The sequence below is a fragment of the Sylvia atricapilla genome, chromosome 1, assembly GCF_009819655.1.
Source record: "Sylvia atricapilla isolate bSylAtr1 chromosome 1, bSylAtr1.pri, whole genome shotgun sequence".
In the NCBI taxonomy this organism is placed as follows: Eukaryota; Metazoa; Chordata; class Aves; order Passeriformes; family Sylviidae; genus Sylvia; species Sylvia atricapilla.
The window spans coordinates 24,724,106-24,744,683 of NC_089140.1; the positions used below are offsets into that span (position 1 = coordinate 24,724,106).

General features: G+C 43.2%; 1 protein-coding gene and 1 long non-coding RNA gene across 2 annotated transcripts; one reads left to right on the plus strand and one right to left on the minus strand.

The window, feature by feature from the left end:
* The first annotated feature begins 2,485 nt into the window (after window positions 1-2,485).
* On the plus strand, window positions 2,486-6,056 carry LOC136364358 (uncharacterized). Its single transcript, XR_010744146.1, has 3 exons — window positions 2,486-2,568; window positions 3,746-3,808; window positions 3,920-6,056. It is a non-coding gene; the product is annotated as an uncharacterized lncRNA (long non-coding RNA).
* A 3,316-nt stretch (window positions 6,057-9,372) lies between these two features.
* PDK4 (pyruvate dehydrogenase kinase 4) lies at window positions 9,373-19,636 on the minus strand. Its single transcript, XM_066317496.1, has 11 exons — window positions 19,381-19,636; window positions 18,372-18,513; window positions 17,262-17,333; window positions 16,501-16,685; window positions 15,983-16,072; window positions 15,374-15,451; window positions 14,660-14,736; window positions 14,066-14,164; window positions 13,659-13,769; window positions 12,818-12,931; window positions 9,373-11,865 (listed from the first exon to the last, which is right to left on the minus strand). The coding sequence occupies exons 1-11, from the start codon at window positions 19,526-19,528 to the stop codon at window positions 11,722-11,724; spliced, it is 1,260 nt and encodes a 419-aa protein (XP_066173593.1). The 5' UTR covers window positions 19,529-19,636; the 3' UTR covers window positions 9,373-11,721.
* Window positions 19,637-20,578: the final 942 nt, after the last annotated feature.

Sequence of the window (20,578 nt, forward strand, 5' to 3'; positions counted from 1 at the left end):
GCCTAGTGCCCAAGTCACACCACACTTAACCTTTGTAACAGTGCAATTGATGTGGCTGCTCAGGCTGCTGGTAGTGCAATCAGCACTAAATTATTTTATGTCAAAAGTAACTGTCAGTGGGGAGTTGCACTGCCTCAGTATAGCCATAACCTTGCTGGCTGTTTGTGGGAAGGAAGGGAATTGAATCCAGACAGCTCTGGTCAAGGATAGGGATCTTTACCTTTTCCTGGTAACCTTACAAAAATTGCTATTGATTAAAAAGTAAGGATAAATAACTGCTAAGGTGTGAGGAAGAAAGTGCAGTAACAAAAGAACAGGAATATTCAGAGAAAGTCTAATTTATAACATTCTATAAAAGAGGGGATAGAAATGTGTGCCTTATAAATATATGGCCATTGGTTCATACAGTATGAAAACATAGACATTGCTGAAGGGCAGGGCAGTGCCTGAGCTGGCTACAAGCACACAGCATGCAGGAAAGCTCAGGCAAAATGACATCACTGCAGTCAGGGCAAAGCCATTTCATGGCAAAGAGTAATTTAGGTATTTTAACATTCATGCAGAGTAAAACTGGCCCAGAAGACTCAGTGGCCACAGAATCCACCGAATTACACCTACCTCCCTAAGGCTGAGCCAACCCTCAGGTGAGTCTATCCTGCTGTTTCCAAGTCCCCTGCTGGGGAAAGGTGCATGGCTGTCCTGCACTCAAGGGCACACTATCAGCCTGTATCCATGGTGAGCACACCTTGTGGTGGCAGCAGCTCTGAACCATACCTTGCTGGAAATTTGGATTTCAGTTCATATATGGGTCCATTTCTTCCACAGCCCTGTCTTCCCTTCACCGTAAATCCACAGAATTTCACTGATTTCTTTAATTCCCTTCCCCTTCCTGGCTATATAGCCTCTGGCACATGACATAGCATATCTTTCCTCACTGCGTATCTTTCACTACACCCTTTTCTATCAAGGGCAGCAGAGCCACTACCCCTCTACACCCCTGTGGCTAGCAGACTTGTCCCATCCTCCACCAGATCTGGATTTCCTAACCCACAGCAATTTACTCATTTACTCAATCTGCTGGAATAAAATCTTCTTTCAAATGCCCCTCATTTCTATGGTGGGTGGATGAAACCCAAATGCCGGATGGATTTTGTGGGGCATGCAGTGGGCTTTGCTTTCCTGAGCACCATCTGAGTTGAGCTGTGCTCACACATTTCACCTGCCAACATAGCAGGAGGTTTCTACTCTGTAATCAGAAACATGGCAGAGACTCCTTGTTCTGCCAGCTTTCCATGAAATCCTCCAGTGGTGTGGGAGGAAATATAAACCAGTGACCTTGACTTCTAATGACACCAGGATGTTCTAAAGATCTGAAGTCTATCAGCAAAGCCTCTGTTTGCAAAGCCATTTATCTCTGGCAGCTTCTTTTTGCACTGGTGGAGCAGTGGTTGCACCCTTCCCTGGCTGAGACATTTCAGCCTGGTGGATGGAAATGGGCAGATGTGGCAGGGAGCTGTGCAGGGGAGGGGTAGGAGCTCAGTCTAGCCACATGGTGTGGGGGGGAAGAACTGAGAGAGAAAGGGGAGAACTGGCATTAGAATTAGAACTGATGTCGATTTTCACATGGTGAATACTAGGTGTCTCAATAAACCTAGGAGAGTTGCCATGCACATTTGGAGGTGAAGTTCAATGGCAAATTAAAAAAAATTAAAAAATTAAATCTAATGTTAAATGAGAGGATTAAATGTTGTTTACCTAACAACGTGAATCCGCATTTTGTGGGCTGTGAACTATGACTTGTGGTACTTGAAGCTGATAATGTTATGAGCGCTTGACTCCATTTGGTCACAATGTTCCTGTGTGCTCTTCCCCCTCAGGCACACCCTAAGGCCTGCTCCTGGCACCAAGGACTCACAAGCAACCAGCGTGGGCTGCAGCCCCTCTCTGCAGAGCAGCTTTCCACTGCAGTGACTGCAAGTTCAAGGCAAACCCAAACATTTTCTCCTGCACTTCAGGGAACCTTAACAACGGGCAAACAGACCACACACAGCCCCGTCCCAGGCAGACAGGTGGCATTGGCAAGCCTGGATGGAGGCATCCAAGGCAACCTCACAGCTATGGAGAGCTGAATGCTGGAGGTCTCCATAACTCAGCTCTCTCCTGCTTTAATTTCCAGCTGATTCAAACTCCATCAAGAACTTGACATGCTGTGCTGCAGTTGTCATGGTCCCCTCTTGCAGGGCACCCCACACAGCACCCCCGTGCTCTAGATATGTTGTTTGAGTTTTGCCCTTGGTGTCTCTTTAAACCTTTGACCGAGCTTCCACATCCTGTCTGTGGGAGATCAAGGAGGAGGGCTCCTTTTTTTAGCTGACCAGGACACACTGTCTGCCTTGCCTGGCCGTGCTGTGAGTGTGGAAAGGTTTGATATCAAATGGCCCTGAGTTCTGCCCAATTGCTGGAACTCTCCTGAGCACAGGGGGAGCTGCCCTTTCTGACACAGAGCAAGGAGAGGGACAGAGAGGCAGCCCTGCCTGCCCTTCACTTTCAGGCGGCCTGGGAGCGTTGGTGAGTTGGTGGGTAAGTGACTCCGGGCAGGCAGGAGCCAAATGCAGGCAGCACCTGAAACTTAAATGTGGACTGGCTTGGACTTTGACACAGCTCCTTGCAGCAGCCTGGAAAGGGAGAGAGAGCAGTGGAATGACCAAACTGGGCGGTTCTTGCTGACTCGACATAAACATGTTTTGAAGCTTCCAGGGCAGCCAGCAGGGAACACATTGTCCCCGTGGGTTCCTTGCCCCTGGCTCAGGAGGCTGCCTGAACAGCGGCCAGAGGCACCACTGCTTCCTGAAGCCTCCAGCCCTGGCTGGAGCAGGCTGTGCTGGATATCCAGCCAGGGTTTGTCCTTGTAAGAAAAAAATAGTAAGAGAAAATAAAAAGATGGAAGGCTGTAAGCAGAACAAAAGATCCAGCAGCTAGCAGCAGACAGCAGCCACGTGTTTCCTGAAGGGTATTTTTAAGGTTTATAATTGTTCACTTCTTATTTACAGGCCTGTTTTGTATCCTTTTATCTAGCACTAGCTACCAGTCTGCCCTCTGCTTAAACCAAGCTATTCATGCCCAAGTGTCTGGAGCTTCACTAACTATGGGAGGCTAGCTTTGCTTTTTTAGATGCCCAGCCCCAAACAGCTGGAATAATCTCCCAGGCGTATTGAAACAGGCCCTCACATTGTTTGGGGTTTGGACACTCTTAATCCTTTTTTAAAAAAGCCTCAGCTGTGTGAAACGAGCACAGGCTGTAGCTAGTCACTTTACTGGCACTGCTGTGTGCCATTAAAGAGTTCTGTCTGTTCTGTCCCTCTCTCTCCAGGCATGGGAAAAACCCCTTTATCTCAGGGGGCCCTTGGTGGCCAGGGATGCAAGGACAAACTGCCCACTTTGTGGAACAGGGCCACACTCATACCTCAGACAAAATAGTGTCTCTGCACCCAGATTTCTGAAGTGTGTACTTTTGGTCTCACCTGGCTTGAACAGAAAGGCTGAGAACTGACTCGTTATGCTTGGGGGTGTTTGGATCTCAAGCATCTCCAGTATAAGAGCTGTACTGCATTAAGTAAGGAGGATGAGCTGAAGCAAGAGCTGTCAGCCAGTTCAGTGCATTTAAATTGGCTATATGTGCATACACATATTTCTGTTCAACATATCTTGAAGGTCTGTCAGTCATATACTTTATTTCCTCTCCTAGGTATGGCTCTTGATTTTAAACTCCTCCTGCACAACGAGTGCCATCTTGCACATCTCATGGCAGGTAACAGAGTGAGGCCAACCTCTTGTCTGGTCTTGCACTCTGAAAGACTTAAAAATTAGTTTCCTTGCTGTTTTCTAGAGACCTTTAGGGGTGTATGGGTCTCTTCTACAGATCAGCAGCTCAAACAATTTTGGCTTTGTCCATCATCCACTGATGTCAACAGGAAGCTTGTCACAGACTTTGTGGACATGGTGTGAAGTCTAAAGGTGAATTATTACTATTTTAATATCAATAATTTCATTTAATATGTTGATCCCACACTATATTACACTCTTTTATAGATTGAAAAAGAGTTAGCATATGTTAGAAACATCACAGAAAAGAGCAGGGAATTTGATCAGCATTTTTCAGACATGCTTATAGACCACCCATTGATCCATCATCTATATTCTGAATTCCATACTCACACACTATTAAAATAAGATCAACTGAATAACTGCTTCTAAATCTATTATTAAAAGAATACTTTCATAAGTGCATGTTTATCATAATTTACACCAACATACTGTTATTCTCCTAGAAATGTTTACATTATTTTAAACCCTCAAAATTTCTGGTGTAAGTATACTCTAAAGAAATACTGAAAAGCATTTATTTTACTCTTTCGTTGTCAACAGCCTCGTTGGAATCTCCTTCTGCTCTTATGAAAAGGTACTGCCTTCTTCTGAAACAGCTTCCGGTAAGGATAGACCTTTTCCCTCCAAAACTCTCATTTCCTAAGGCAGTGCATATGTTTATTCCTGGGAAGAATTGGGAGGATCCCCAGTTCTTCTCTGCTTTGTTTGACTACTACAGTTCAGATTTAAACTCAAGACACATTCTCTCCCTTAAGACCAATACTCAAAGGTGAGGAATATCATTCTGCTGCAAAGTAAAAGAGCAATTTGTTGGAGAAGGATGGTAACATTTCTTCCTGGAAGCCCTGAGTACTGTAATATAATTTGCAAGGTCCGTCAGCATCAATTTATGGCACTCCAGTGAATAATTTTGCCATTGTTTCAGCTGTTTTTACGTGGGTGTTGCCATTCAAAAGGCAGAAGCCTGGGAATATGCAGAAGGTGTTAATTTTTTTTTTTCAAGTGAACTGACCATCTAGTAGCCTTGAAAAATCATCAAAATATTTTGGAAGTGTGACATGTCTCCAAAGAGCTGTTCCCATCCCTTGGCTACAAGGGCTCAGAGCATGCAGAGCCAGGCATCAGTAGCAGGAGTAGGAAAAACCCAGGAATAAGAGGGCAAGGCCATGGAGGAGAAGCACATGAACGAATTCATACCAGCAGAAGATTTCTGAGAATCTCCATTAATAATATGAATAATGAAAACTTCAGGTGTCTCTGACCAGAGGTTGAAAATGAAGCTTTCTTCACTGTGTATTTATGTAAAACCTGAGGCTGATTAGAAGCAAGGAAAGTTATGAGATTATGATATTTTATGACAGGCCCTAACTAAGCAGAAACAAGTGCCTCTGTGTCAACACAAACGTAATTTCATGCCTGAGCAAACAGCTTCCTGTGGTCTGTGAGGCAATGACACAAACCTGGTAACACCGAGAGTGGTCCAAACCATTTGATCCACCCTTGTGTGAAGGTTGAATTCCACCTGTAATGCCCTTTGTAAGCAGAGTGACTCTGGGTCACCAATAGTCTTTGCAATGCATGTTACAAACTCTGCTACATGCCACAGTGATTGGAGGAGATGACAAGTAGCCCTGGCAGGCATTCAAACCTGTTTTCCAGTTAATTTGTTAAAAATCAACCCAGAGTGTTATGGGCAGTAAAGCTAGGAAGAGAAAACCACTCTAAAGAATAAACACTACAAAAAAGAGCTTTCAGTGCATCTGATTTCTCTGTATGCCTCATGGCATTAACAATCAGCATAAGCTACAGTTAGCTCCTAAGTTCAGTAAAAACTCTGCTCAGCAATTGGTATTTGGTTGTCCCAGGAGTAGTAAGCCTGGCTCAGAGCTGTCTGGCAGTGCTGCTGCCCTGTGGGGTGCAGAGTGATGAGCCTCATGCTGTCTCCTGCAACCATGTGGCCCCAGGACCAGTCCCAAACTCAGACACATCAGCAGCGTCACTGGTCAGAGGCAGCTCCAGGCTGACAGTCTGTGCCAGCAGCCAGCTCATCTGCAATGATCCCACTGGCATTTGCTGCAGAATAAATATTGTCTGGGATTTTCCATTATATATCCACTCTGGCCAGCAATGACACAGCAGCAATGACACAGATATAATTTTGAGCTCTCTATTTCCAGTTTCCCACAACCACACAGAACTAGTAAGAGGACTTGAGTAATTTACCCAAACATAAATATTCACTCATTCTTTAAAAAGCCAGAACTGTCCATACAAGGTATTTTCATGATGAAGGACTTGTGGAAGACAAGTCCTTGCAGAGTGACAGATGAGAGACAGGAAGAGTACTCCAGCCTTCCTCATACAGGACTGGGTGTTTATTCTCAGGTAACTGAGTGACCTGGGAGCCAGCTCACAGCTGAAGCCATTTAAACACGGGTGCCTAGAGGTGTCCGGGTGCCTGGTGTCCCATTACAGTCAGTTGAACTCTGCCACTGGAGACAGGATCACTATTCAGGCACCAGAAGTCAGTGTCTGCTTCAGAAGAGTTCTCTGGGTACACTGACATTGGCCATGAGAGGCAGCTGAGATATCCACCTCGCACCTCAGCACACAGGCACAGAGATGTGTACACAGTGTCATGATAAGGTGTTGTACTTGGTGTGCCTAATCCCATGCCAAGGTTCTCAGCTTTCAGGCCCAGTCCAGTGATGTGACAGTGTACAGAAAGCCCAACCTCTAACAGCAGTGTAAACAAGTGTCTTTTTTTTTTTTTTTTTTTTTTTTTTTTTAAACTTGATTTTCTTATTTGAGCCTTGCAAGACAGGGCTGTATCACATTAATGTAATCTAAAGCATGCCTGCTCTAAACTAGAAACTCTGTCACATTCCAGGAGAATGTTCAGCAGCTCAAAATTGTGGGATTGGTGGTCACTCCTCTTGCTATGTTTCCTACATCACAGTTCTGTCTGGATTTTTAATTGGACATGACTCCCAGGAAGGCAGTGGGACTCGTTCCCCAAGGCTGTGCCCCTCACACAGCAGGAAATCACACAGATGCTTTCCTTTCTTTCCTGTTCCTGTTAGGAACTGCAAAGCAAGAGTGGCACAGGGAAATGGTGCTAATTCTACGTGGGCCAGTTTGTTGCACTCTGCTTTGATCTTCTTTCATATCTGCAGAAGGAATATTGAGAGGAGTTGATAAGGAGCAGCTCCTGAAACCCCAGACATATTTCTTCTGTTTATATAAAAATCTTACATTATTAAGAGCCCTCAGGATATTCTGAAGACCAAGGACTGTGTTCCAGCTACTTGCTTTGACAGCAAATATTCGAGATTTCAGGGAAGAATCAAGACTGCCTATGGTTATTTCTGCCCTTTCTTCCCTGTGAGGTGAGTGGAGAGAAGCAGGACTGACTGAAGCTGCCTACCATGTCCTTTCTCTTTGCTGACTGGGAAGAGTAGCAGCATCTAGCCGGGTACTGAGTCAGTCATTCTGTCTTGAATGTGTACAACAGCACAGATGTGCAAAGCCACCTTAGGGTCTGTAATACAGGGTCAGAACATAGGCATTCAAAATTGTTGTTATTTTTGGGAAATAGAAACCCAAAGATATTCATGCAGAAGTCTACCTTCTTCACTGTCCCCACCCCCAAAAATTAGCTGAGCAGAGGAATTATAAACTGCCATGTTCTACCTCCCATTTGCCAAACTGCTAAAGAACTTAAGGCAGAAAATTCTTGGGTGTTACACCTGATCCTCTGAAGTCGTCATTGCTGCCATGAGGGAAAAAACCCAACTATTCTTTCAGTCCAGTAGTGCTTCTTATCAAAGGTAGCCAAGCTTGTTTTGTAATAATTCTTTGGGAAGGACATTATTGCATGTAAAGGGCAAAGTCTGGGGGATTTAAAAACTTGGTTAAGTGATAGGGAAATGATGATAATGAACAACTGTGTATCAAGGCTCCAGGGAGATTAATCTGGATATGTGCCCAAGGCATCAGTAACACTAACCACTAATCAGAGTACACTTTTTAGCTAATGATCTGGAAGAGAAAACACAGGGTGCTTTGGCGTGGTTTCTGTTGACATCAGGAACCTGGCAGTGTAAGGTCCTGATCAGGGGGCAAAGGGCGAAAGTGCAACACCTGCTTATCTCCTGTGAAACCAGAACGGTCTTCAGCTGTGGGTAAATGTGCTGACGTCAGTGCTCCCCTGACATGCCAGCAGCAAGCCAGCCCCATGCCATCACCAGGAGCTGGTGCATGGCCTCTCTTACCCACTTGGCTTGAGCAGGGGGAGGAAAAAACCTCACATTTTGCTTTCTAGACTGCAGGAGCTTGGCTGGGACTGCTGGTCTGTGCACAGTGTCCTGCAGAGGGGCCCAGGTCTGCCATAGCTGTGTGCTCAACCAGGGGCTGCACAGACAGCAGCTTGGGTCCGTCCTGCTGCGCTTGGGCATCCCTGCTCCCAAGCCTGCCATGGACAAGGTATAGAATGCATGTATATGTATTTCTACTTCGAAAAACCTGACAGGAAACATGCAAGTCCTGCCTATGGAGACTGCAGCACAGTAAAAATGATGAGTAAAACACAATGGGTGTGTTTGTTGCTGGTTTCCTTTTGTTTGCTGTAGTAGTTTATTGAAGTCCCTGGTGTACTTTAGGTCTGGGTTGTTTCTCCCAACACACCTGGCACACATGTCAGAGTGGTACATTTCTCTAATTGCAAAATGCAAAAACAGGATGCCACGTAATCTGCTTCCCTGGCATTACAAGTAAAAACCCTTAAGAAGGTGAAACCCTCATTGTTAAGAAGGATAAACTCAGTACACAAGGCTATAATTTTTAGGCTTGCTGCCAGACATCTGGAGTCAGGCTTGTTTTCAGCCCTCCTCTTTCAGGTGAAGTGTATATATATATATATTTACAGTTACTCTGTCTTCTTAAAATTAAGGGAGATGCAGGAGGGCCCTAGGCCAACACAAGTCTGCTATAGCACCAGTTGTGCAGGACAGTTGGATCATGACACCATCTGATGACTACCATTTCCTCACACACCAGCTATGAAAAGCCAGCTGTCCCATTGCTTCAGAGCTGAAAGACAACCATTCCTTTAGTCTGTGAGAAAACTTTTTGTTAGCTATAAACCCAATGATGGATGTCTTTTTTTCTTAGTCAATTTTCATATTCTTTAAAACTGAACAAAACAAAAGATCATAGAACATGCACTGATGGACGATTCCCAATTCTCATCTCAAAATTAATACCGTCCTAATTAAAGAGAGTAAGGAGATGGGTACAGTGATGCACTGATTTTAGGTACTATGTAACTTCTCAACCAATGCAACATTAAGCATAAGCAGATCATTATTCCAGTGTTTCTCCCCTCTGCTGCACCTGACACGGTGTAAGTGTTGTTTTTCTCAACTCCATTTGATAAGACTTAAAAACCCTTGATTGCACTAGACTTCTTAAAAAAAATCCCAAAGATACAACCATTTAAAAGATTTTATTATAAAACTATTTCAACATCTACATTCAAGTAAAAGATTTAAAATTACAGCTCTGCTTTCAGAATAAAGTCAGTAAATGCTGGAAAAGGTGCTGTATTATCTAGGCAGATAGCTGTAATTTGTAATACTACACAGATTTCATATGTGTTTCTTGAGTGCTACACAACCTCTGCCTGCATCCTGAATGTTCCACAGCTTTGCTTTGCAAGCAGCATCACAAACATTTTTGCAGCACCTATGTGCCTCAGCTGCTTTGAAACAGACAATACTAACTGAAGCAGCTGTCTTACAGATGTACCATCAGATCATAACTCAGGTTCAAGCATTACTGGATGCAGACAGAAAGGTATGAATTGTGTTTAGCTGACAAGAATGACTACCTAGGTATGCATTTGTGACCTTGTATTCAATTCAAAAATCCACAAATACTCAATTACTTCATGACAGTGAAAGCAGCTTTTTTACACCTGTATACTCTAGACAAAGGTATTTCCTTTTTATTAGCCATTTCATTCACTGAGCCAAGCTCAGATGCATGATCTGGTGACTTTTGGTGATTGCAGACTGACCAGGATAAAAACAGCCTAGATGCAGTACTAAAGTCATCATGCTCAGCAGACATCATTAATACACCTAAAATTAGTTTTTAAAATAAATGAGGCATTATCAAAATACTATTTTGTTTTTAATGAGAAATATATCTCAACAGGACTTCAAGAATGCAAAGGTCATTTCATATTAAAAACCATTTTAGATTCATAGTGCAAAATGGAGTAATTTTCTGTCCAACAAATAGAAATCTTTAATAGAAAACTGTCATGCTGAGCAGGATGCTTTACTGTATTTGCAACTTCTTGCAAAGGATCACATAAACAGAAGATAATATGATAATTAGTAAAAAAAATTCAAGTAATATTCTACAGCCCTGATGAACTTTTGACTGGCCAGCTTGGCAACATCCAATAGTTTAGCATCTGTTAAGTTTACCTTGCTTACAAAAGTGAAGACACACAAAGAAGATGGGCAAGGAAGAAGCTTATTGAGAATGGAATATTTTCTGAACAACTCTCTCCCAGTGTCCCTGTTCCAGTGGGAATTCCCCCTATTTTACTGTTCATAAAAACTTTCCTATAGTTTTCAGCACTGTTTATATTCTGAAATATTTCCTAAGCCCTCTCCATTGCAATAAAGAGTTCTTAGAATTAATTCTTACACTTCCAACACCACTCCTGAAAACTTTTCCAACAGACCTTCAGTGCTCACCCACAGCTTTTAGGGTATAGATTCCCTATGTACGTCTTTGAGCTGATGTGCTCCATACCGATTTGAAAAAGACAATTGGCAGATTTTGGTTTAGTGTATTGAGCCACTTATCTAACAGCACAACAGAAACAAACCACAAGACTGTGTTTTAAACATGCTGTTTTTCACAACATGCTTACACAATACATATCACCAAACTTTTCTGTTCAACTTACATGTCTGACTTCAGTTCTTGGAAAATCCTAACTGACTTGGCACACATTCTCCAGAATACAGGGACTTATTCCTAATGTTAGAGCTGTCAGATAGCTTTCTATTTCTTTACAGTAGCTTTTAAAAATATCTTGATTTTCTTCTTCATTACCTTCTGCATAGAAGTCCTAGTTGGCTGATTTCCCATGAACAGTTTAACATTAAAATATCTAGCAACGTGACTCACAGAGAAAGGCATCACGTAAGAATTATTCCTGGAATAGCTTTTATTTTAAAATGGGACTTCCTTATATATGGCAAACACTTTCTCCCTGCCTCCCAGGGCTCCGTCTCTTCCAGTCAGGCTGTACTTGAATGCTGTTTGTATCTTGCTACAAGACTGCCATGGTAAGTGAGTATTTTCCAAATGTTATAAATACAACTTTTAAGTATGGATGTTATCTATCGACCTGAGAAGTTCTGTAATAAGATAAACTGCTGATAACTATTCTAACAGAAAAATATCTATCAGCAAAATTCATTTATCAGTCAGTATTCAGAATTCAAGCATTAAACAGGATTCAAAAATTGCACACCTCTACCACACCAAGTCTTTGATCATAGTAAAAAAATAGCTTGATTTTCCTCTATACACAACTCTTCTTTAAAGACGTATGTGCTCTTATTTTTCTCATCCTGAAGTCCACAGCAAGGTTTCAGATGCAGTGCATAAGCCTAGGTTTATGATACTCTTATCTTCTTTTTCTTCCACTAGTCCTGAAACTTGCTTGTTTGAAGGTAGATAAATATTTCCAAATGCTGCTCTTGAAGTCAGCTTGATCCCCTGGGATGTCTCAATACCAACTTCTCTTCAGGAAGCTGCACTCTGCTTTGCCATATTCCTTGGGTCTTTACTTGGGACACACCAGTCATCTGCCTCTGAGGTAGCCTGGTAATGCTTGGAAGCCGATTTGTTAAAAACTGGGAGTTTTTCTACTGATTCTGTTGATAAGGCCTAAAAGTCAAGAAGGAACAGGTTACTATCTCTCAATAATGTCACTTAGCAAAAAAATCCTTCAGCATGCCTAAAGTGTTAAGCCAGTGACACTACAAAACAAACTTATTCACCAAAGTGTTTCTACAACAGATGTGGTAGTTTATGTGCTTCAGTACGTATGATTGCTTTGAGTAATTCGGTAGGAGAAACACAGTAACATCACATCCTATTTATGCGTTTTTAATAAGCCTTAAACAATACCTTCTATCATGTTTTCAAGATAGTCCAGGAATGCATGGAAAAGGAGTATGATTTGCAAAATTCCAGTGAAAATCCCAGTGAATTATTTTCAACAGAAGTGTTACATTTATATAGCTGAACTGTCTCTTCCTTTCACACTTCTGCTCTGATTGCACTTCAGAGTTTTCAGTTTAGAAAAGAGAAATTCAAAGCAAGTTTTTCCCATGATTAGGCACAGAAAGCAGAAAAGAACATGTAGTGCTGTTTGCAGGTTTCTTAAAGAAACAGCAGTGCAAGTTATATGCTCAGTGTTCAAAATTACTGGTATCTGAATCCCACAGAGGGGCTATATGGCACATGTTTAATAGCACCTTGACTCCTTACATGTTTATACAGTCTTTCTGGTTTACAGAGTAAACAAACCAGATCTGTTGCTCACACCTTTACTTCGCTCTCTTCAAGTACTTTGTAGTCCATGAAGAAGAATATAACATGTTAACACAGTCCAAAAACCAACAGGGCTCTCACTAGCAGTTGTTCAAGTAGGCTAGTTAAAGCCAAGTGACTTTTCTGATACCAGTTAAAAACTAGTTACTAAACGTGTCATTTATCAAGAAAAAAACAAGAGCTACTCATGAGCAAAGACTATGTTTACCTTAAAATGTAACAAGTAGTTATCCCACTGCATTAACAGTAGTAATCTTTTATTTAACTAAATTTAAATACATACCTTCAAGTAAATGATAGCGTCCGTTCCATAACCACATATGGAATAAAGATTTAGATCTCCTTGAAAGTATTTAGCATACAGACGAGAAATTGGCAAGCCATACCCAAAGCCAGCCTAAAAATAAAGTAAAATATAAAATTAATTATTTTTTACTAGCTTTAATGGCTTAAAGTTAAATGGCTGGAAAGTCTTCAGAGATTTTTAAGCTGTTAAAAAATCCCTTGCATTTTCTCTTCTCTTAAAAGAAAACATAAATCTCTAATCATTTTCATAGGGAATGCTGAAGCTGATCACTAAAACCCAAAATCACAAGAAAAAGATCCCCATGGAATGGGGAAGGTCTATATACATGTCTCATTTTTACCTACTAAATTTCAGTATTTTTCCCCTCGCTTGTCATTGCTAGTATAGTTTGATTAGTAAAAGGAGCTTGCCACTTGGAGATAAACATAACAATCTAAAAGACTGTTCCAGTTGTGCTTGCCTCCAGAAAGACCTCATGATCTACAGTAAATTTGAGGATTGAGTGTAGAGTGAAGACAAAGTAAGTTAGTGTCATTGGAATGCAAGAAGAATTAAAAAAAAAAAAGAAAAAAAAAAAAAAAAGGAGGGGGTTAGATTCAGGTTGCAATGTTGTTCATTGTTTATGCCTTTAAAAGCCTATTTTTGTCCACTAAGCTAAATACTAAAATTCTGTTTCAGAAAGTGTAAATTCATACTTAAGGGGCTCAGTAAATCTTTGTATACTCCAGAAAACAGCAGGATGGACACAGTGCTTCATTATTAACCCACCAACACGTAGGACAACCGAATTGCAACATGAGCATTGAAAGTATCTTACAAGAGGGGTGTTTCGAGCATCATCCACATTTGGCCTTGGTGCAGTGGAATACATGTAGCTGAACAGCCGCTCAATTTTCCTCACTGGAACACCACCTCCTCGGTCCGCGATCTGTTTTAAGAGAGAATGAAGTTAACAACAAGCATGCACTAAGAATGGTATTTAAAATGCTGTTATTTGAACACACCTTTCCAACAGTCATAAATGCAAATATTTGTTTTGCAGCACATTACTCTTCCACTAGATAATTGTGCTATGGGGAGGCTCATATCATCAAAAGAATGCTCTTATGCTCATGCATAGTGTCTGTAACCTGTTCTCAGAGGCCAAATCTTTTAATAGAACCAGCTAAGCATGTATAATAACAAAGACTACAATAAGTCCATTGTAGTAGGCCAATAAAATACCTTGATTGCCAGGTCTTCTTTCCCTAGAACAACTGTCACTTCAATCGGAGAAAGGGTAGGACTGTTTTCTTGGAATTCAACAGTTGCTCTCATTGAATTCTATGGAAAAGAAGGTTACCATGATCAGAGATTGTTGAATCCAAGCAATTCAAACCATATCCTTTTTACATAGAGGCAGTACTATGCTCTATTCCTATCAGTGCCTGGTTTCCACAGGACGCACTTAGTTAGTATTTTGGCATAATGGGAGCATGGGAGGTCTCACACCTAAAAGCATCTAAGTATAGCCAAGACTCTTCTGAGGGAAAGATTACAATGTTCTTGCCCAACTCAGGCACTATAAATTAAATAACATAACTCCCTTAAAGTCAACAGGTTTCTGGAGAAGAGCAAAGTTCAGCAGTTGCTAAAGGCTGCCAGATTTCTGTACGTCATGCTGGCAGCACTGAAGTTCAGCTGCAAGCACAACTTCTAAATATATTGTCCAGTCCACAGAAAAGGCAGTAGGGGAAACCTGCAGATGTAATCTCTAGAAGGCTACTGCTGGTCACAGCCCCACATCCCACTTCACTCTCTCAGTTTATACTAACATACCTTAAAGAGCTCAAAAAGCATGTGAAAAAGATGAGATGGGACATATACAATGCTAATTGGTTCTCCTGGAGCTTTTCCTAGAGGAATAGAAAAATAAAGCACACTTTAAAAGGTGATTGCATTTTTCTATATGGTATCCAAATTTTATAATGAGCAAGTTACCAAAACAACCAAAAAAATGAATCAAGTTCATTTTAGGTTTTCCCCCCTCCAAAATTGGCAAACAGCTTCATGCATTCATAACAGCATTTAGATTCCAATTTCCACTTGCTCACTAAGTTTCTTTTCAAATAAACAAATTTTAAAAAATCAAGTATTTATGTCTTTCCATAAAGGATTTCAAACATTAAGTAGACTGCTGTCATCTTACACATGCAGGCAGCTCAGACCAGACCCAGCATTTCCGTCAGCAGCCCCAGTTCATCACTCCAGATATGGAGGTCCTCTCTAGCAACTTATCATATTACTTTAAGTAAAGGTTTGTCTGACTTTTCTCAAATTTATAAATGGTACCTCAAAAATGTTGTGTTTAAGATACACCAACATTTGAGTTTTAACATGAAGATTAAATGAGGTGCCTGTAATAGAAAATGAAGAGGAACTAGCCCAACTAGAACTAGATCTAGTGATATGTTCACTAAGGGTACAGAACTGGGAGCCTTTTCACTCAGTAAAAGAAGCAGTCTGGCTACCAATGCAAAGCTCTCATCTTACCGTTCACTTGAGTAAGCTTCAGTTCTGGAGATGTTAAGTAATACTGGTCGCACAACATCTTGGAACTTTCATAAGCATCTGAAATAATTATTTAAATAAATGATAAAATGTATAATATCAAGCAATGTAAAAATTCATTCTAATGCGTAGCAGAATACAGCTTTTAACCACATTAACTGCTAAGGTGTTAGACAGTCTAAGACATAGCCAAGGGACTGTCTCTCAAGGGAATGATAATACTGTGTGCACTAAAAATTGAGAACAATGGGCAGTTACAAAGCATGAGCCAATCTTTGTACAGTTTGAAAATTGTATGGAACTAAGGCATCTGTTATCTACCAGTAGGTAAGACCAATCTCAACACCCCCGACAACTTCAATTCCTACCTCATCTGTACTTGCTAGGACTTACTCCAACATGGTTTTTTATTGCTTCTTTGCATTTTAAATTCTGTTCACTAAAAGCTCATGCTTTTGTAAGACTACTTCAAGCTATTTAAATTAAAACCAGTCAGCACCCCCTAACACAGAAATTGGTTACCCAAACTGCTTGCACTCAGATATAGACACTGATAAGGAAGAGAAATGTTAAAGCTCTGAGAATACGCACCATTCACTACTTCAACAACATCACAGCAAGGATCAATACTTCCAATGTGCCTTGGGTGCCCCGAGCGAGATTTATCATCAAAAAGAAGAGCTGTTTGACATGAGAACAATACAACACTTAATCCCAAATATTACGTAATAAAAAAGGCCCAAAATTGAGACTAATACACTGTGATCACAACATATAGTCACATAAATTACTGAATGTTGTTTATGCCTTTTATGAGTTAAAATACTATCTACTGTCAGCGAACTATTTTGGCTTTTCTGTAGCTCACTTCTAAAGGCTTTTCAGACATAAAGGATGATATGCCTATATATTCCACAAAAGAGTTATTTCAATTTTTCTGTAGTCTAGAAAACAAGTTTTCCCATTACTTTCTTAAGTGATAAATCCAGTTTCTAACTTTTCAGTGTCACACAAAATCAGTAGTTCTCCAGCTGTTTTAAGAAGAAGTGTTTACACTGACATGTTACTCATTAAATGAAGTTTTTTCTCAAGTAAAAATTTCTACTTACTGTGTTGGTTCATTAGCATCCGGGTGGAAATACGGCTCATGTAAAAACGATCCAAAAAATACTGGATGTTTTGATTGGTGACAGGATCTACTTTAAAAGTGTCTTTGTATTCAATTACTCCTTGTGCCATTGTAGGAACCACATCATGATGTCTGTTTCGGACTCTAATTAGAGTATCTATAAAGCTAGGTTAAAAAGACATCTTTTTAGATCATTATTCTCAGACTACATAGAAGCAACTTTTGTATAATGTAATTATCTAATCTAGTATCAACATAGATAAGTACTTAACAGCCTTAATACTAAAATACAGTATAATTTTTTTTCTCTTTTAGAAGTGATTCCTTATTGACCTAACACAAAAGTATTTGGAATTCTTAAAACAAAAGGTATAATGAGCCATATCAAATTCATAACCTGTTCACACATTTATTTGAGCATAGGAAAATGTAAGGAAAGGAAAAAGATCCCAAGATGACATCTTGGAAACAAGCAGACATACGACTTCACAGATAATTCTTTTATATTTCTCTATCATGACAGTTCAAGGGGCAATATGACCTTGAAATTAGGCTGCAATGGGTCATATTTATTTCCAATACTGCTAAACATGGTCAGAGATTTTGACCAGCTTGTTCTATGTTCAGTTCTTCCTGCTAGATTATCAAATTCAGCTCATCATGGCTGTCAGTCTAAAGGGAATATATTGTGAAAAGTAGCATCTGAACTCTAAAGTTCAAAGAAAAAAATTAAAAGCTTACTCAGATAAGACTTTTTGGTCATCTGGGCTTTTCTGATGGAACTCAATCAACTCCTTTAGGCTTTGGATGTACCTATTGAAAAAGAACACAAGAAATATATGCTATTAATTTGAGTTTTATTAATCTAGTAATAGGAAAAATTCCTTATCTTATGCACATCATTAGTCCTAACAAGTCATTTAGGAGTTTTAAGTACCCTAAAATATCCAAGTTACAACCAACAATGGAATGACAGATGGACACTTCTTGACTGCCTGAACTCCAGAAGTTTAAAGTCTTTCCTTGTGCCTGCCACCAGAGAGGAATCTAAACCCCCACTTAAGGTACATAGGATCCCCTTATAATTCTTGAGAAGCGAAGTATTTCAACAGGAGATCCAAATGCCCATGCCAATGCCAGTGAGGAAGCCACTTAAACGAAACTTTTGCAAATTTGATCAGCTTTGGCAGAAGCCAAGCAGCTGAGCCTCCTGCACAAACATCTGACTGCCTTGATGCACATGGCAAAGGCACAACAGTTTACTATATTAAGAGGAGTTTCTAGATCTCACTCTAATACTTCTGCTCTTTATGTCAGCCATCCTGGCAAATGCTGCAACTGTGCCAGTAAGCAAAGTTAAATCAGATTCAACGACTCTGTCAGCTGCAGAGATTATGTTAATTGAATTTCAAACACCTGCTCCACAGGTCAAGGCAACATACTTTGGAATAGAAACTCTGTTAGTAACTCCATCAGTGAGAGATCAAAACAAATACATAGACTGCTTTCCATTTTACATGGGTCTCAAAGTCTGTAATGCTGTGTGGAAACAGAACATGTTTTCTCCCTTCTTAAGTAATAAGAAGTAAGATTTGCTCTATTAGCTATTTCAAACTGTTAGCTCCCTGCCCCCCACACCTCCTTAAAGATAACAATATAACCATATTAGTTCTCAATTTAATTTTAGTATGCTAGCGAAGGACAGCTTGCAACTCAGATTCGATGAAGCTGAATTTCTGCTACGTTTCTACTGTATTTTGTTATGCTTTCTACTATTCAAAAAAGTCTGTAAAAATAAAGTTCTCAAAGCTGTGTTACTTTGCATGCTGGATTCAAGCAGCTCGTACTTACCAGCTTTTTACTAATTTTACTGAGGGAGTGCCTAGTAATTTATCAGGAAGAAGGTCAATTTCTTTCAGGATGTTTGCAAACCTCACAGGAAGTTCTTGTCGCAAAAACGCGAAAGAAGTTCTCTCACATCCATTAGTCGATCCTATGAATAAATCCAAAATAAAGCTTTTGTTTAAGGAAGTTTCAAGATGCAAATACGGACTGCTGACTTTCCATAAACTTCAGGACTCTATTTCTCCGCAATCACGACGTTTTTACTGGCCAGCTCACCTAGGTGTTATATCTTTGTCCTGAACGCCGTTTACACGACAGTATGACACGGCGTGCTCCTGGGTGGAATATTTGTACAGTTCCCATTTAGACACGAGACTTAATTGCAATCCCCTCAGAAGCACTCCGGCCTCTGTAAACAGCAGGGTGTCCGGAGTGACGTCTGGCAGTATCATGCGCGCACCGCCGCCAGAGCTGCCAAGGCGATAATGGATCTGGGAACAGCGCGTTCGCTCCGCCTGATGGCTCCTCCCGACTCCGTGTGCGCGGAGCACCAACACGCCCCGCAGCCCACGTCCCAGCTCCCGCACCCTACGAACACCGCCTACGTTGTAGCGCATCTTCGGCTTTGATGGCGGCATTCACAGGGCTCCGGCCCCTAGCACCTGGCCGGCGGCTAACTGCGGCCGGGGGTGCCCACCCTAGGCGACCTCCCCGCCGCCGCCACCACTCCGGGACCGGCAGATTCCCAGCGGGACCGGGAATACCGGCGGGGCCGCTGCCCTCCTCCGCCCTGGCGCTGGGCGGCCGAGCCGGGGGGGCGGCAGCCGCTTCAGCGGTGGCAGAGCGCGGAGCGCTCCGGGCGGGGATCGCCGCCTCCTGTGTCCCGCAGAGCGCCGCTCCCGCACCCCTCCCGCGGCGGCCCCCGGGCTCGCCCCTCCGCGGGGGAACGAGCCGCCGAGACCCGGGCTTGGGCTGCCCCCCAGCCCCGACCACCCCCGCTCCTCCCGACTCTCACCGAAGTCCAGCAACTGCTTCATGGAGAGCGGGGAGGGGGAGAAGCGGGAAAACTGCTCCACCTCCTGCGGCAACCGGCCGCTGCTGGTGCCGGCACTGGCCCCTGCCAGTGGGGCGGCGGTGCGGAGGGCGATCCGGGCGGCCTTCATCGCTGCCGGGGCGGCGGGTGCGGGGCGCGTAAGCGATCGGCGAGCGAGCGGGTGATCCCACGGCTCCGGGACCGTCACCGTCCCGTCGCCTGTGGCGGGGGCTTCACGTGGCGCCTCTATTTACAATCGCAGCGGGGCGGGGTTCGGGCAGGCCGCGCCCCCGCCGGCCGCCTCGTGACGGCGCTGGCCGGACTCCCCGTGCCCGCCGCCGTGGCGCAGCGGGCGCCTGGCCAGCGGCACGAGGGGTGCCCGGGGTGCTGGGCCGGGGGGCAGCCGCGGGGCGGGGGCACACGGAGCGGCGGGGGCTGCTGCCGTGCCGCCCGCGGTGACCTTGTGCAGCGGGCAGGCGCCGGGCGAGGCTGGCAGGGTAGCCGTGCCCAGCTGCGAGGGCGCCGTGCTGCTCCCGCCCCTCACGGGCCGCGGGGGGCCCGGCCGTGCCCGGGCTGTGCACAGGCGCCCCGTGGGCGCCAGGGCTCAGGGGCAGCGGGCGGCGCCACACGGCGCCGTGGCCCGGCGTGAGGGGCGCTGTGGGGTCCGGGGCAGCTGTGTGTTTGCGGTCATACAGGGGATGCTGGCCCTGCTCGTACCGACAGGGGAGCTCCGGGGTCGGCGCAGAGGCTGCATGGAAGGCAAAGGGAGCAAAATCACATCCCAGCCGCAGAGTTCAGGCTGTCGACATGTAGGTCATGGCTGTGACCTGGTTAATAGTGGCCAAATACCCGAGGACAGCTGTGCTGGTGACGCACTGGCCCCAGATTAGCATGTGGCCTTTATTTGCTGTCACTAGAGCTGACCTAAGAAGGGGCTGGCACAGTGCTCTCAGGGACAGCTCATCTCCCAGGGTCACAGTCGATCTGGGAAAAGCCCCTCACCTTTCCTCTTTGCTGGAGAAGAAGCTTGGATCTCCAGTGCTGCCTGGCCTTTTCCCCATAGGCCAAGCCCTCTTCACTGAAGGCAGGGTCTGCATCATGCATTGAAGAATGGAATTAATGTCAGCAGAGGGTTTTCTGACAACCAAAAACTTGGCCTGTAACAGCAGGAGCATGTGGC

What these genes read in the sequence shown, in the direction of transcription:
- PDK4 (XM_066317496.1), bottom strand. Translation starts at nt 19,528, where the DNA reads ATGAAGGCCGCCCGGATCGCCCTCCGCACCGCCGCCCCACTGGCAGGG. An exon ending in TGCTTTTTGAGCTCTTTAAG is followed by an intron (nt 14,165 to 14,659) that starts GTATGTTAGTAT and finishes TCTTTTCCATAG; the next exon opens with AATTCAATGAGAGCAACTGT. An exon ending in ATGCTCGAAACACCCCTCTT is followed by an intron (nt 12,932 to 13,658) that starts GTAAGATACTTT and finishes CTTTATTTTTAG; the next exon opens with GCTGGCTTTGGGTATGGCTT.